Here is an 18,344-nt window from a genome sequence, read left to right as displayed (position 1 = left end):
GCATCAAGTGATCCATTCCCTGGGGGATTTTCGTCCTCCTCTGCATCACGGGGCATGGGTCACTTTCAGGTTTAAACCAGTGTAAATGGTGGATTCTTCTCTGAGTGAGGCTCGCTAGTGTATTCTACTGTATGGCACATGATTCTCTGTCACTTGAAGTCTTTAAATCATGATTTGAGGACCTCAGTAACTCAGCCAGAGGTTAGCAGCTCTGTTAAAGAGTGGGTGGGTGAGGTTCTGTGGCCTGCAATGTGCAGGAGGTCAGACTAGATGATCATGATGGTCTCCTCTGTCCTTAAAGTTTGTGTGTCTATAAGGCATTAAATAACCTGTTGCCTTGCCCAGGGACACACACAAAATCAGTGTGCAAGGAAGCCTCAGCAGTTCCTGGCTTCCAGTCAGTCGCTCATGTTTGTAGAACAAGGTATTCTGCTTCCGTAAACTTTTCAATGTGCCCAAAACAATGCTCACTTCTTCAGCTTAGCTTTCTCACAATTATTATCCATAATAAATGAATTCCTACTGGGAGACAGCAAGAGAGAAGGAAATAATGACCCTTAAATGTATCTTAATTAGTAGGAATTCAAATACTGTGGCAATACGCATGGTATAAGGCAGGAAGGATGGTCTGCTGGAGAGAGCACTAGTTTTGTACTTAGATCTCCGTTCAGTTCCTCACTCAGCCACAGATGACCTCTGTGAACTTGGGCAAATCACTTCATCTACACTGTGCCTCAAATCCTCATCAATGAAAGGAGGATAATATTTTCCTATCTCATGCAATGTTGTGAGGATAAAATCCATTAATAATTGTGAGGTGCTCAGGTACTATGATGGTGGGGGCCATGGAAGTACATAAATACATAATGGATAAGCAGATCGATATCGAAGGCTCTCTGAAAGTTCTTGTCATCCATACTTGGGCTCCTTGATTTTTTTACCGTACCCTTATGTAGCATTTCTGGAGAAACGCATGTTCCCCCTTTAAATCAAAACCACATGCCAATCTGTGCTAAGTTTCCTGTTTGAATCAACAGCTATATCTGCAGCTTTCCTGTTAGTAAAGTTGCATGTGTGCCTGCATAAAAATGTCCTGGTTTTGAACACAGCCCTGAGTCTCTCCTTTCTGATAGGGAGTTTATATGAGTTTTTCTTTCTTAATAGATTCATTAGGATTTTGATAACAAATCCAGTCCCTCTTTACATGGTAAAGTGAGAATCCTAATTTCACTCAGCTTAGTTATCTTCCATTACCTGTTAGTGTGTGAGACTCCTTCCTGTTCATGCTAGAAGATGTCCTACTTGATTATGAAATAGAAGAAAGTGATAATTTTGCTATGTATGTCCAAACTACTTGTTTTAAAAGAGCTGTTCAGATGCCTTTTCAATCCACTTGAAATGGATCCTTTCCAATGTAAAGACTTTATAAACCCAGCACTCATCATTGGGATGTTTGACAAACTTGAACATATTTTTATAAATAAAATGATATCTATAGGCAGTGAGAATGTGCTGTTCTCATCCTCTTTGTTTATGTTTAAAAGCTCTGATGTTAATATCACTGTATAGTTTCTTGGAGAAACTATTTTGTGAAATAGGAGTTGCTCCCTTAATAGGAAAATGTCATTACAAGAGCATTGAATATCGAATCATTTTGCCGTTGAGTGCCTGAAGGTAAACTGGATGGTGATTAAATATGAAATGTTTATGTTGGGGAAGAAAGGAATGATACAGGAAGCCACATTGTTTTCCTTCATGTTTTCAGGGGGCGTGTCGTAATTGCATAAGCATGCCTCTCTCCATACACGTGTTTGCTTTTTAAGTGTTCTGTCATGTTCCTTAACTTTCCTCGCCTTTCTGTAATTTTGTGGAACAGATTCATACACTGGATGGCCTTGTGCAATCCCAGAAACCTACAACAAGCTGAGTCCTGGACTCATGCAAATCCAGTTGGAGTTACTCACTTTTAAACCCCCAGGATGATTAGCAGAAAGCTGGAATTGTACCAGCGAGAGCTCGGTCACATGAATTTGCACTCAATCCACATACAACTAAGACCGTAACAATAACAGAATGAATTATATGTGGCAGACCTCTAAACCACTTACTCAGTCAAAATTCCCACCGTCTTTCCCTGTATAAGGACTGAATAAAAAAATTATTAAGGGCCTGGAGAATAGCTTGTGAATAAAACAATGCACAGCAAAGGCTCAGTTTCTCTGGATTTATTGGTGGATAAGTAAATATAACATTCACTTCTTCTTAAGTGTTGTCCCTAAAACTGCTCACTGAATTTTCATCCCAACTTCAGGTGTATTCTGAGACCTGGGGTCCAATTCTCTTCTCACACTGGCATAAATCAGGAGCAATTCCGCTAAAGTCAACAGTGGTAGACTAGTGTGAAACTAGTATGAGAGGGGACCCAGGCCAAAGAAATTGTCATGTTCTTGATGGTATTGCAGAACCAGTGTGGGCTGTCCAATAACATAAATCCCATGCTTTTCTTTTTAGCAGCGATTAGTATAAAGCAGTAGGGTGAGAGTCTACCAAGTGCCCCTACAGTTACGAAGCTCTCCCCAGCAGAAAAAGATGACTTTTCTCATTGCTCACTACAGCCATGCACCTGTTTGGCCTAAACTGGCACCTGCAGCCGATGGAAGGGCAGATGTATGAGATCACGGAAGACACAGCCAGCAGTTGGCCAGTGCCAACGGACGTCTCCTTATATCCCTCGGGGGGCACAGGGTTAGAGTTACCTGACAGGAAAGGCAAAGGATCCAGTGAAGGTATGGTTGGTGTGTTTCCATGTTGTGAGTCCTCTGTGTCTGCCTTTAAACTCCAGCCATCCAGTGTCATACTCCATCACCCCCATACCGCCTTTCTTGCAGCACCATAATCTGGTGCTTTTCCAGTCTTTCATGTCTAGAGCTAGTAGTTGTCAGTTATGTTTCCAGATGTCACATCCTTTTAATGTCCATTAACATGATGATAAGGTGTATGTCCTCAGCAAACCTATGAGGCCATTCTCAAGGAGGGGATATTGGCACCACATCTCGTATGGGTACAGTATTCCACCACAAAAGCCCTGCTTCATGTAATCTATGGGCTATATTCCTGAGAAACCATGTTCATGTCTTAAGAGCTAAAGTGATGCCTTGAAGATTATCACTGTGCTTTCTCTACAGCAATACAACAGTGCTTATCCTAGTATTTCTTTTGGTTACTAGTTGGCATTGTTGTGGGTACCAAAATAGTCATTAAAAGTTGTTGGCATTGCAAGCTTTGGCATTGTGAAGGTGGCCAAGTACCCTCAAGGAAAGCCAAATGAAGGGCCTAATCCTGCAAAGTCTGCATGGTGCTGACAGCCTTCAAGTCCCACTGAAGTTAGAGGCGCTGAGCCTGCTCAGAACTATGCAGAATCAGGGTCTAATTTAAAAAACACTACACTATTCCACAAGCAAGCAAGGGTTTTGCAACTTTGTGTTTTCAATGGAGGCATCAGTGCCAGAAATACCTACGGGGTCTGCAAAGCACAGGGTTTTCATCACTCTAAGATTCATGTAGGGGAGATGAAGAAATGAGGAATTCAGTTTTGAATTTAATAAAGCTCTTTATGCTGCACCGTCTTTTCTTCAAATTTAAGTGACCATGAGATCAGAAATCTCTCATTCCAGTAGAATAGGTGGAGTTGTAGTTGCGGGGGGGTGGAGGGGGGAGGAGAGGGGAGGCAAGGAATGTGGGCCTGATCCAAAGCCCAGTGAAATTGATGGAAGTCTTTCCACTGATTTCAGTGGGCTTGGGATCAGGCCTTATATAAGTAAGCTTATTTGGCATCTGTTAATTACAGAAATTTTACTTAATGGGATTATCTGTCTTTTTGAATGCAAACAAAGGCCAGAGTTACATATGCCTTAAAGCAACAAAGTTACTAATGACTGGTCAGTGTCAAATGAAATTATTACAATGTAAGTCAATTAATCCAGAACTGTAGGACCCTGGACAAAGCTTGCTAGACAATGTAGTGAACTACTGAACGTTTCTGCATTCACAAAGTCCTCACGATAAAATTTATTTTTCTTTTGTCTTCTGTTTAAATTGCTATGTTCAAATCCCTATACACTGCATTTGATCTCTGCCTTCCCTATTCAAAGATCAAAATTAAAATGATATATCTAATAATCAAGGGGCCAAATCAAAGGTCTTTCCTGAGTTTTCTCAGTCCTTCTCAGCGAAACCCCCTCTGAAATCAAAAGGAGTTTTGTCTGAATAGGAGTGTGGATCTCTCTCTCTCTCTCTGTCTGTATATACGTACATGCGTATGTATATGCTCTCACAGTCTGTCGGCTTTTCTGCCAAACCCCCTCTGCACTGGGGAGGTTTACTTGGGGGGGGGTGTCTCTGAGGACTACTGTAGGTAGAGAGCTGTGCAGAGCCTCAGCGTGATCTTCTTGCATGTCTTGAAGAACCTGTGGGCGTGATCTGCTCCTGATTAAAAATTAAATGAAGACCTTGGTATGTGTCTCTACAGGGTGACTATGTCCACCCCTGAAATGCAGCTACCTGTGCAGGGTGGTAACATGGTAGTTACAGTCTGTGCTAGCAATGTTACACGACAGCTTTTCTAAATAAGAAGGTATATCATTGGAATTATGAAAATTGACTGAAAAGTATCCTCAAAGAGACTACCTTTCCTATGGTGGAATTGGCTGGTTGGGGCTAACATTTCCTTCGTGCTGAAATGAATTTGGTATTGCTAGCTGTAGGCAGTTACCAGCTCCAGTCTGTCTCCAGTCCAGCAAAGCACTTTAGCATGTGCTTAAGTCCATCCCTGTTCAGCAGATATAAGCTTCTGCTTAAGTGCCATTGAACTCAGTGACGTTTCAGCATGTGCTTAAGGGCTTTGATGGATCAGGGTGCTTTACTGAATCAAAGCCTGTATCAGAACTATAATCAAACTCAGTTGGGCTCAGAAATGAAACAGTTCATTTTGATAACTGAATAAATTATGAATAGTTGCTACGGAAACTAAAGTGTTGCATGTGCAAGGTAATGTGTTGGAAGAGCAAAGTAATTGGCAGCACAATTAGGAATTCAGATCTGAAATTAATTTTGCTTCAAGTTAGATAAAGTTTCGGATTAGAAATTGTACTGAAATTGCATTCTTATTTGCGTTTCTTTCTGGATAGCCAGTTCTCAGGGCCTGATCCGATTCTGTTTGGCGCCATTGACAACTCCTGTTGATGTCAATGGGCGACATTTACTCCTGTGCGGAAAATCTTGCTCTGAACTTTTGCACTGGGGTAAATCTCACCCAGTGGGGACATGAAGCAGCTGCTTTGGCTAGCTCCAGAAAGAAAGTACATCAGATCTTTTCGTATATATAACTGACAGTCAAGAAAAGACATGTATCTGAAATCTTCACAATTATTTCTGTGGAATGGCCATTTTTGCCTCAAACACAGAACTGTTTTTTTTTTCTTTTCTTCATTTGAGCAAGCACTGCTCACTCTACTACAAGGAATCCATTTCTTCTGAGGTATCTACTGCACAGCAGCATTTAGTATTTTAAACTCACCCTGCCTCATTTGTTGATATAAGATCTTCATTAATGACCAGTCAGAAAGAACACCATGTGCTTTGACTTTCCATTTTGAATTCCATGTGTGTATCAAACACATCAGTAATAATCCAGAAATGTATCTTTGATGTGGACCAGAACAAATGAAGTCTTTGTATCTTTTTCTAGCTTCTCGTAGCTCTCTTTGCATCCCATGCCAATAGAATAGGAAGTTTTGAAAGAGAGCCTTACGCACACAAACTGTCTGTCTTAAGACTGACAGTATCCTGAAAAATTACTTTTAGGATTCACGCAAATTCTAATAATCCAATTTACAAAATAAAACTCATGGAATTAAACTAATTTGATCTCAGTTGTATTATTCTATGCTATTTGCAGTGTTGCAAATGGTTTAATTATAATTTGCTATTCCCCCCAAATGCCTCTGTTAATCTTGATTTTAAAACACGGATAAATAAGGAGTCTAGACTTTTCCTTGTTCCTTCGAGTGCAAAGGACAAAACTAAATTAGGTGTTGATAACAATAGCAGATCCATGTTTCTGTGAATGTGATTTTATTCCTTTCAAAATCAGACTTTTATTAATGAACTTTATGTAACAGTGTTTCTGAAAAATAATAATGATAATGAGGCATACGTGTTCCATAAGGTTCCAATCCAACAAAGCCTTAAGTACATGCTTAACTTTAAGCAGGAGTAGTTTCATTGGGACTGAAACTTAAGCATGTGCTTAATAGCTTTCCTGGATTAAAAAATTAAATGCAAACTCATCTCCATAATAAAGATAGAAACAGCTTTGGGTGCTTTTTAATGTTAACATGAATTTTAACTTTTTTATCTATTTTTAATTAAGATGACATTTTTACAGTTTGAACCTGATGCTTCTGCTGCGGAGTTTACATTAGGATGATGATATATGGAGAAATTTAACATTTAAATGGATTTTTATTATTTAAAACAGCAAAATATTTTATTTAATTGCCCTATCAACCACCAATTCAGCATTAAATGTGCATTGTGAGGGTATTTGATGAGAATTCGTAATGGGTAGGAGGACATTGTAGTTTCTTATTCCCCAAATGCAGAGTATATTATTTAAAAAAAAAAAAAAGTTCCTACAAACGTGATTTTGTTACAAATGACTTCATATTCCTGAAAGATTCTTTCTCATTTTGTTAGAATCATTTGAATCTGTGAAACATACAGTAATGGGTTTTAATAGCAAAGAGATGAAATAGTAGGTTGATTTGAATATCTAAGGGTAATAAAGACAGCCTATGATGGTCCACATGGTGTTCTCTTGGCTCCTAATTGTTCCTATAAAAGCTGAAATCTGGGAGGTAATGGTAACATATACTTTTCAAATGCAAGTGTGTTTAATTATAAAATAAAGGCAGCCTCCTAAGCGATGACATTTTTCATCTCTATCTCTTTTCCTGTTTTGCTGTAATTTCAGGCGAAGCAGCGTGGGCCAGTGATTAAAGCAAAGGCCTGGGAGTCAGCAGTCCTGGGGTTTTATTTCCCTCTCTGACCCTAATTAACTGTGCTTCCCTTGGGTCCCCATTTTCCAAAGTGCCCATAATTCTGAGAGGTTAAGTGTATGGCTGCCCAACTTGAGATGCCTACGGCCTGATATCTAGAGGTGCTGAGCACCCTGTTGACTTCATTTGGAAGTGTAGGTGCTCGGCACTTCTGGATATCAGCCCAAAGTGTTTCAAGGTGGGCACCCAAACTCAGTAGACTCTTTCAGAAATGATGCCTTAATCGTTGTGTCTCAGTTTTCCCATCTGTAAAACAGGGATAATAATCATAACCCACTCCACAGAGTTGTTTTGGAAATCTAATAAAAACACCTTTGAGTTCTTAAATGGGAGACACTGTAGAAGTGCAGCATATTATGGTCCCCTATCTTTGCTGAATGTCCCTCCTTCATTTAGGTGTTTCATATTGGGGATGCCATCCCAAGCATCCCCACAATTGCCAACCATTAATTTAGCAGTGAATTTTACTTTTAGTTTTCCCCCTGCATAATTCACCATCACTTAAACAGATGTTCTTGACATAGTCATCTGACTCCATGGTGCATGGGAAACTCACAATCACTACATTTTTTGATAATATAATAATTACTTTCTCCATAAATAACATAAATTAACAATGTGATGTGATGTAAGATTTATTTTTAACATTAACATGTAATTTAACAAGCTCTGTTGTTATGATTTAAGCAAAGGGCCATTTGGGAATCCATGTTGCTCTTCCAAGATACATGTTTTCATTAGAAAGATGGAGTGTAGCCAGGAGTAATCCTATCCATTTTTCTTTCATAGTCATAAAGACTTGATGCATATTGTATTCTGAAAAAGTCAGCACATTGGTAGATCAATGTCAGAGATACCAGTTTGATCAGATTACTTATGGGAGGCTAGGCTAATCCAAGTGGATTTTTTGTTCCTATGTCTCAGCAGGAAAGCCCCGTAGTTTCTTTCCGGAGGACAGTTTTATAGACTCTGGAGAAATTGATGTTGGACGACGAGCCACACAGAAGATTCCTCCTGGTATCTTTTGGAGATCTCAAGTGTTCATTGACCATCCAGTGCATCTGAAATTCAATGTGTCTTTAGGAAAGGCCGCTCTGATTGGGATTTATGGCAGGAAAGGCCTTCCTCCTTCACATACCCAGGTAACAGGAACACATTTCAAGGAACCAACACTTATGTTAGAATTGATGTGCTCGTAGCTTGTACCTTGAAAAGGTAGATGGCCCCTCTTTTTATTTCAGTTACCTATCTCAAGAATTCTGTAGGTTCATGGAAGATACTGAGGTTCAAATATTCAAAAATAGATGCCTACGTGACAACTGCAAAATATGCATTCACCAACGTTAAGCACCAGTTCAGATCCTGAATAAGGATGATTTCCCAGGTTGGAGCCGTAGACAGATAATGTTATACGCCAAATATGCAATTTTATTTGCACAAGTGCTGGTTGCATGTGTCCCAAAGTGCTTGTATACACCCATATTACGCATGGTGTGTGTTTATTGGCATGAAGCCCACTTTCATTATTAGTGCCTATTATCAGGTGCTTCTGATTTGCCCATGAAACTTATTTTTTATGCTGAAATTTCCTATCCTAAAGTGATTTTGCAGTATAATTTGAAGATTATTTTCAGAGAGTCAAGAAAAAATGATGGGTCTTTTTATTTTAGTAGTTAATACAAGTTATAGATAACCTACATTGTTTGGATTTGACAAACTTGGAAAGCATGTTTTGCTAAGAAATGCTAAGAAATAAGGAGTGAAATCTTGGCCCCACTGAAGTCAGTGGAAAATCTCCCATTGACTTCAGTAGGGCCAGGATTTTACCCAACGTCTATATAAAGAGTGAAGCAAGGGGGGAAAAAAATGCAAAAAACTAACTTTATGGTTAAGGTTCTATACTCACAAAAGTCAGGAGATTAAAAATTATTGTTACCATATTAAATTCATTTAGACTTCATTGTCTGTATATAGTAAGAAATTAAAGTTAATATCATATAAAGTATTTTTAAAAATTGCATTTATACAGTATGGGCCAAGTTAAAAACAATGGCTGATTCAACAACATCAGAATTTACATGTGCAAGAGATGGTCCTTGTAATGAGGTGGGAATCACAATTTTTTTTTGCATTTTTTTTATTGGTTTTAAGGTTTTATGAATTTTAAAAAATGTGGCCACAGTGTGTTGGAGGCATTAGAAGAGCTCCTGCGGGTATGTGAGGAGCTGTGAGAGAAACAAGAGGAGAAGAATGGGTGGAGATCCAGCAAACTACTGTGAACAGACACAATTCCAGGCATCTCCTTATAGGTTGAATTGGAACATGTCATGACTTACCAGAGGAAATAACTTGTATGATGATCCATAAGTGTGGGTGTCATATGTTTAATGCAAAGCTCTTCTGCCCATCCTGAGACAGATCTGGACCAGGGAGCGTGATCATTTTCTGGAATCCTGAAATATACAATGAACATCTTTCGTTTGTGTTTCAGTTTGACTTTGTTGAGCTCCTCGATGGGAGACGGCTACTTACCCAAGAGGTGAGGAGTCTGGAAGGACCTCAGCGGCAACCTAGAGGCTTTGTGCCAATGTCCAGTCATGAGACGGGGTTTATCCAGTATTTGGATACAGGAATATGGCATCTGGCCTTCTACAATGATGGCAAAGAGTCCGAGGTGGTTTCTTTTCTTACCACTGCCATCGGTAAGGATTTACTATATTGTTTTACATAATCTATGTACCTTAGGGCCAGTTTCTCATACCCTTACTCACACTGAGTAGCATCTTACTCCTGGACCATCTCATTGATTTTAATGAGACCACTCACAGAGTAAAGTACTATTTAGCGTAAGTGAGGATATTTGGGCAACGGTTGTTCTCTTGGGAACAAAACTGCACACAATATTAATGCTAAATACTGTAAGAATTAACATATCCATGATGGCCTGGATGGGGCATAACTGTATTAAAGCCCTATTTAAAAATTATGTTTTAGACAAGCTGCCTGCCACTGCAGATGAAGCCAGAGTTATTGATTACAGAGGTGGCCCCTCCTCCCTGATCCTTCTATTTGGAAACTTTGATTCTATTTCTGTTGGTCCTGTATTTTATTTTCTGGTGGAATTGGGCAGCTGTTCAACAGCACATAGCAGCATCAAGCAGCAGTTTGGGACAGGAAGTGAGGAATACCATATCTGATTGAAACTGTGGGTATCACATAATTACTTAAATTGGAGTTGGGCAAAGACACGAAATTTAATACCCCGTCTCTTGCAAAAAGCACCATGGGAGGGGATAGCCCGTTGTATGAACCTGTTTTATGCCTCGTCTAAAAGAAAGAGGCTGAAATTTTCAAATGGATGGGAATTGGGTATCCAGAACTCACCCAGGCTCTCCATCAGTAAAGCAATCAGTTAGCACCAGGCACTGAGTAACCACCACCTCTTCTCACAGCACCCCAGGATTCTTCTTCCAGCATATACATTTCACACTGTATGACCTGTCCCAGGTCCATATCCCTCTGTTTGCAATCAATCCTTTACCAGAACCCATTTCTGACTCCTTCATGTTTAATTTTATATTTGACTGACCTCCTGAGCAGGTTCATATCCCCATATCCATTTTGTTGTAATTCAAAGACTCCTCCATAAAATCAGCACTTAGCTTTCTTCTACCCACAATGATTGTTTAATGGACTTTTTTTCTTTACTGCATAAAGCAGGCTCATTCCAGTGTTGCCATTAATTCTTCTCCCCAAAGAGGCATTGGCATTGAGACTCAGCTGTCTGCAGTAGTTACCTGAGAGCTATGGGTTGCAATTTGTCTTGGCAGGTTAATTAAAAGTTTAGGTCTTATTAAAGCAAAATCATTAAGGCTCCAATATATAGTTTTACTTTTCAAGTTTATTTAATACACTGCTACTGTAATATTGTGTTAAAATGAAAACTTAGAACATAAACAGGCCTTCAGTGTCAGAATTCAATGTATTCAAGGCTGTTCACAATTAAGCAACACCAGAAATAATTACTCTTTAACTTATTAAATGGAAGACTTACTCCACAATGTGGTTTTGTTAGTTTGCTTAGTTTACTGTAGCAAATTATTGTAACTGAAACAAATTTTACCTTTATCCGACACTCTCATCCAAAAGGATCCCCAAGTGCTTTTCATATAGTGGGTTCCATTTTAAAAAGTTTCTTCTGTTCTGAAGGATTCTACCTTCAGTTTGAGAGATTCCCCTGCAGATGGCATATGCCACTCAACCAGTAGTAGCTCTCACAATGGAAGAGAATTTTAAAACATAATCACTGTACTTTTCAAACTGATTGCAAAGTACAAGCTGGGATCAGGCTCTTCTCCCCGCATCACTACCCTCACACTGTAGAAGGGCAAGATACAGTGCTAGTACACCTGTCAGCACTGGGCTGAAGGACTGGGTAAGGCTCCTTTAAGTGCTCTGCAGCTTCAGGGTGGCCTGGTCCTCTGTGGTTAAGCTCACCCAAGCATGCATTGTGGTTAGCCACATAGCAGAGGGCGCAGGCTGTGATCTTGTTTTAGACCACCTGTAAGGTGCCACCCACTATATTCCCCCATCCACCTTGAAGTATTCTGCCCATTGCTGGCAGGAAGGCTCAAGGCTTTGCACTTCCAGCTCTGCCCTGCTTCTACCAGCTTGTCTACATGGTGTGCTAGTCTGCACTAGAAAGGTGTACATTCTAGGGCACACTAGTGTGTTCTACACTAACTGACCTGTGTGGACCCTGCTGGCATGCACTAAAGCAGGTTACATAGTATTGTTTGAAATGGGACTAAGTTAACGCACACTTCCAGTATGCGCCAGCAGGGTCCATATGGGCCACTTAGTGTGTGACACACTCATGCACACTAGAATTTACACCCCCTGGTGCAGACCAATGCACCAAATAGACCAGCCCTAATAAGATGGTGCAGGCAGGATTTTCCGCTGTCTGAGGAATCATTTCACCCACCAGCTGCCATATAATAATGCAAAGCCACAGTACATAGAAAGGACACAAATGACCCACTTTGGGACAGGATGTGAAAACTACTATGCCAGATGAGTCTAGAGTCTGAATTTTAGATAAGCATGATGTGACTGCCTGACAGGAATTTGGCCAGGACACCACAGCTAAGCTAACACCTTACAAAAAGTACTGTGAGAACTTTAATGGTCAGAAGTGGTCAGTCCCTTGCTTATATGGTCATTTTCAACAGCAGCCTTTAAAAATATCTGCTGGAGGTTTCCTGTGAAATCATTAAATAGGACACTATGTATAGGAGAATCTCAGACCCTTTTCAGTGTATTCATGAGCTCTGACAAGACACGGTTGCTACCCTTTAAGTCCATAAAAACTGTAGCGTCTTGTGTTGCAATTTCTGTTGACACCATAGTAAAGAGGATGCAGCAACCTGACATTCCAGGTTTATGAACCCAGGTGTAAAATTCCAGTGCCATTTAAATATATCAAGTCTTATGTGATGGGCAGGTTACATTTATGTACAGGGGTGGAAGGTTTGTGTTTGGGTGGTGCTGAGCTCTGATGGCTGTCGTTTGATTTTATTTTTGTCAGAATTACACATGGAAAAACTCTGTTTGATTATTGCAGAAATCCAAAGAAATAATAAATACAGGGAAGAAGCATTTTGAATTTATAAGCATTATCAAGGAAGAGGCAGGGTCTAGCAGTCTGAGTACAGGACTGGGAACCATGACTCTCTATTTTAATCCGAGTGCTGACACTGACTCCTTTCAGGCTTGTGTATGTTATTTAATCCCTCTGTGCTTCAGTTTCCTAATCTGTAAAATGGGGATAATACTATTTATCTGATCCACAGAGGTGCTGTGAGAATGAACTGACTGAAAATGAAAAGTGCTATAAACCTGCTAATTGTTCACAATAATGGGTAACAGTTAATAACAACCGCAGAGGGCCAAATCCTGCAGCTTTTTCTTGGAAAAAAATTCCATAATTTCAGTTGGAGTCCTGTTTGAGCATGGTACATGTTCCAGAAACAAACGTTTTGGACGGATTCTGCTAAGTTCATCTCCTGCTTTCCAACTGACCAAACTGTCAATAAAATCAGTCAGCATAGGTCAGTTTCTCCATATTGCAACACTGACGGTAATTATTGTACACTACCTGTCTGGACTGATCATACTCTCCATTATTCATGGGAAAACAGGAGCAAAAGGCAAGCAATCTGTGTTCTCAGCTCGATGGCACATTTAATTTAGTAAAGCACCAGCCTGTGCCTAGTTAGAGTTTTGGAATCCTGCAAAGCTAGAAGGAAATTCACTCACTCAGTAGCGTTGTAATTTGCTTTGATAGCACTTTCGTCTTCTCCTGTTTCCTATAAGGAGGTAGATTTGTCTACAATAGAAACATCACAGCCGAAAGGGCTGGACTTTATCAACATCTTTTCCTGTGTATGCATCCTGGCATCACATGTAAACCGTGGGAGAATGCGGCATTATAACTCCCATCAAAACTCATGCTGATCCTAAATAATGGCAGTTCGGGGGGGGGGGGGGGGGATTATTGTGGCATAGTTTTCAGCTTTTAATAACCTTTTTTCATTTCGTTCCACTAAATTACAGCACAAAACATCATAAAGGAATGGAGAATCAGTGTCTCTCAGCAGTGAATTAACCCTCTTGTAAATGACATTGGCAGCACATTCTGAAATTTTTAATAGAAACACTTCTCTGAAAAGCGCCTTGTGGATTCACCTCTGCCTGGCAGCAGTGATTTAGTCAGAGCAATCTGCTATAAGTGGAATAAAACAGGAGGCTAAGGGAGAGCTGGAGTCAGCACATCTGAGACAGAGATGTTGGCCAAAAATCTGTTCAGTGGAGGCAAGAAACATCTGAGAGCCTGAAAGCAGCATCTATGAAGTCAGAGAGGGAGCCTGTCAGCAGCTGTTCCTGCTGAGCTGTAGCAGGCTGGGCTGTGTAGGGCCATGATAAAATCAAAGGGAAGAAAGCTTTCAGCTGTGCGCTAGAGAGAGAGAGAGCGAGAGAGAGAGAGCGCATGTGGGAGGAGAGGTTGTCTGTTTACCGGTGAAACGTCATATCCCAGTAAGCAAGAGGAAGTGCATGCAGAACGCCCATTATGGGATGGGGGTTTTTTAGCTAGCTTTTAGCTTCAGCAAGAGACACGATTTAAGATTAAGAAAAGTACTGTCATTCCTCCTGCCCCCTCCGCTGCCCATAAAGAAAACTGCCAGTGAGTGCTTTTCTCCATCAAAGTACAAAGAGACCTAGAGGTTGTATTTATAGAGCCCAATTAGTGTGCACAGCACTCTACAGTACATATCAAAAGGCAGGCTCCTTCCTGCAGGAGCCTAACATACAACCAAGCCCAGTACATTCCCTGGGACAAGAGTTCAAATGCAAGAAGGTGTAGAGACATTGTCAGCCAGGAGATTGACATAGGAATACTTCACAATAGTAATGAGTGTAGACTAGGAGAGAGAGGGTGCATGACTTGTCCTGGGTGCAGGAGGTGGCACAAGAAGTGATATGAAGAGTTCTGACTTAACCCTGTCTGAAAATTTCTCTGCACAGATTCCAGTATTTAGGTAGCTCCCAAGAAAGTCTAGTGGGAGTGTCTGTAACTTACACTTGCTTTCAGTACCGTCAGTGCCTATGTTCCACCGACTTAGCCACTTACAGAAACTGGGAATTCATTAGAGGTTCTCACACCCTCTCTGTTGGTGTCTGAGAGAGTCTAAATGTACATGCTGAGAAGCCAAAAGAAGTTACAAGCTAAAGTGGGATGGCATCTGGTTTAACTCACCCCTTCTTCCAGCTCCTCAAATTCTGAGTTACACTAACTTAGACTCCCTTACACATCGAGAGAGTGGGTGTAAGTAGGTTTAAGGGAGCCTGGGTAGATGGGGATCTAGCTTACACCATCTGATCCTCCTTTCTGAGTTTGGCTGAGGCTCTCCTCCAGCAAAGCACTTTAGTGCATGCTTAAAGTTAAGGGCCCTCGAGTCTAAGGACATTGACTGGTTTCATCCATCTCGCGTTGCCAGGATGGGCCCAGCTATTAAGAGAGGTTCCTTTTCCCTTTTGTTTGCATGGTCAAAAATAAGTGTCCCTTTTCCTGAGTCACAGCAAGAATTCTGAGCATTTCTGTCTCTTGGGGCTGGTATCTGGGCACTTAGCTAAGAATCCTTCACTTCCTAGGCTCAGAGACATTTCCATCTGCTCAACCTGTACAGAAAAAAATTTGAAATTAAAGAAAAATGATGGGTGAGGAAAGTCACAACTTTACTTTTGCTAAACTATTAGTGGTACTTCGCATGGTCTGCAAATAGGTTTTGCCTTTAGCTCTGCGATTCCCCTTGCATGCCCTTGCTGACAGCCGCTCCATTAGATGGCATTTTTTGATTAGCCTCAAGCCTTCAGTGCCTTCTTCCTGGTGCTCCAGATTCCTCCTGTTCGGTTCAGATACTTCCCGCACAGGTTTCTCACAGAGTTTGAAAGCCCTGTCAGATTATAGTTAGGAGCTCTGTTCAGTTAAAAGACAAAAACGCCCTCTTTTTCATTTTCTTTGCTACCCTGTGATCAATCCCCCTTCTGTGAAATCACAGAATCTTTATCCTGGGTTACCACTCAACACCTTTGTTACTTCCACCCACATGGCATCCTGTTACTCTTTGCACAGACCCAGAGTCATCCATTTGTTTAGGATTTTTTATGTGAATTCAGTGCTCATGGAAGATTGACAGCCGTGCACACTGAAATCTTACATTTATCCTGTTACTAACAGGTTCGTAATAGGCAGCAGTATTGCAAGTGTCTCTGCTACCCCACCACTATGTCTTATACTAAAGCAATTACCAGAAACATTTTCAGAAGCATCTAAGTCCCATTTTCAAAATTGACTTAGGCACTTAAGCCTAAATCTAATTGAAAGTCAATGGTACTTAGGCTTGTAGGTGCCTAAGTCTCTTTTGAAAATAGGACTTAGGGCATGTCCTCACTAGAAACGTAAACCAACCTATGTTAGGTCGATTTACTGCGATGGTACATGTCCAAACTACCCTTCTTCTTCTCCTCACCAGGAGCACTTCCACCAACCAAAGAGGGGCAGTGTGGGGGCTGAGACCCTGGGCTCTCAGCTCAATATACAGCTCCCTGTCTGGAGCCTGACTGCCCCCAGGCTCTCGGCTCCCCACCACCGGGAACCCAGCTGCCCCCTGGGCTCTCAACTCCCTGACCCACCCAGGCTCTTGGCTGTGAGCTCCATGCCCAGAGTCTGAGCAGCTTGTGGGAGTGCAGTTGCTGGGCTCCCCACAGGGTGCAAAGAGCCTCTGGGATGTACCAGGGTTCAAGGGGAGCCTCCGTGTTGTACCAGAGCTGCCCATGGGGAGCCAGGAGCCTTCAGGCGGCAGCCTGGCTGGGAGTGGGGAGCCCAGGGGCAGCCAGGCTCTCGCTGGAGCCTTCCACGTGCCCCAATGACAGCCCAGCTTTCTTGCCAATTTAGTTGTCAATGTTGGAGCAGTGAAATTGACAAGAATGACATGTGAGTAACACAGTGCTACATGGACACTGCGTCACCCTACACACTACACTGACAAAAGACACATGTTTCTTGTGGAGGTGGAGTTATGTCGGCATAGTAGGGCACTTACATCGGTGGGAGCAAGGCTGTAATGTGTACACAGACATAAATAGGTTGACATAAGCTGCCGTATGTTGACCTTATTGTGTATAGACCAAGTATAGACCAAGTGTAGACCAAGCCTTAGTTTCATAAATCACTTAGGACTTTGAAATTGCAGCCTAGGCTGGAGCTCAGGCTCTGAAGCCTGGGGATGGGGAGTCAGCTTCAGAACTCAAGCTCCGACTTGCCCGACTCTCAACTTCAAAGCACTGGCTGCACAGCTATTTTAGAGTGCTAGCATGAGCCTTTCTACCCTGTGTCTGTCAATCCGGCCTGGGAGGCTTATTGCCGCCAGCTGTGTAGATGTACCCTGAGGCACTTTTGAAAAATTTATCCCACGTCTAGAGCAGAGAAGGCAACTCGCTCTCAGCACCTATTCAGTCTTTGCTGTCTTTGAAACATCACAACTGGTGCCAACTAGAGTGGTGGTTTCTGTGATGTAAATAATTGTTAATGAAGAATTGGATTGACAACTGTCATTTACACAGACCACTGAGCAGCCCCTGATGGTACCCGCTTTTGGTCATTTCTAAACCAGGTTGAGTAAAAACTCTGGAACTAGAAGCTTTCTGTCCCATTACCAACCCTCCTAACCTAAATGGGGCTTAGCCCCTCAAGAAGGTTGTTTCTTTGTGCGTATTGTTATCTATCTAGGTATTATAACTGTGTTTTAAACTGTAATGGATCAATTTCAAAAGGTTCACAATCCAGGTTTCAGGTCAGCTGCTTATCCAAGAATTACCCAGATCTCTTATCTCTGCAAAATTCAGCTTTAAGCCTTGCAAGAAAATACTTTCCCACACCTTTACAGCACTTCCAGTTACCCCTGATGGGTCAAAAGCAGTTGTGGGGGAGCGGGGTGTGGAATTAAAATGTAAATCCTTTTAAAAAAAAACTTTGGTTTGGATCTAGAAATGGAGTTTTGGTGGGGAGGGAATGTGGGGAGGAGCTTGTGTTTTTCACACTGGATTGCATTTCCTTAGTTGAAATCCTCAGTGAGGTTCTTGTATCTTACCCTCAGTAAATAAGTGACTATGTGTCTATCCAGGTAATTATATGGCCTTCCTCAGTGTAGCATCTGAGTACCTCCTGTGACTGTACCAAAGCCTCCATAACTCCCTAAATCCCATCACTTGTGCCTCAGTCCTGCAAGGCTTCCAAAAACTTCCAAACTGTCAGGGTGGTTAAGCACTGGAATAAATTGCCTAGGGAGGTAGTGGAATCTCCATCATTGGGGATGTTTAAGAGCAAGTTGGACAAACACCTGTCAGGGATGGTCTAGATAATACTTAGTCCTGCCTTGAGTGCAGGGGACTGGACTAGATGACCTCTTGAGGTCCCTTCCAGTTCTATGATTCTATGATTGCTGAGCATTCTGATTTCCCATTGAAGTGAACTGAGGATGCTCAGCATCTCCCAGTATCAAAGCCCATCTCTCTAGTTGCCCCTGTGTTGCCTGTGATTTCCAGCAGACTTAATACTTCTCCAGGTTTTTAAGTCCTTTTCAGTTTCAGTCAGTGGCCAATTCC

At 41.5% G+C, this 18,344-nt stretch overlaps 1 protein-coding gene across 1 annotated transcript in view; it reads left to right on the top strand.

The window, feature by feature from the left end:
- The window catches only part of TENM4 (teneurin transmembrane protein 4), a 1,747,045-nt gene that overhangs the window by 1,535,086 nt on the left and 193,615 nt on the right, over positions 1–18,344 (top strand). The window contains exons 13-15 of the mRNA XM_043528206.1: positions 2,616–2,786; positions 8,046–8,260; positions 9,610–9,820. Of these exons, the coding sequence (XP_043384141.1) occupies positions 2,616–2,786; positions 8,046–8,260; positions 9,610–9,820 (597 nt within the window). The remainder of the gene's footprint in view (positions 1–2,615; positions 2,787–8,045; positions 8,261–9,609; positions 9,821–18,344) is intronic.

The sequence above is a fragment of the Chelonia mydas genome, chromosome 1, assembly GCF_015237465.2.
Source record: "Chelonia mydas isolate rCheMyd1 chromosome 1, rCheMyd1.pri.v2, whole genome shotgun sequence".
Taxonomy (NCBI): Eukaryota; Metazoa; Chordata; order Testudines; family Cheloniidae; genus Chelonia; species Chelonia mydas.
The sequence above is the reverse complement of the archived record's forward strand: the minus strand, read 5'-3'. Positions and strand labels throughout refer to the sequence as shown.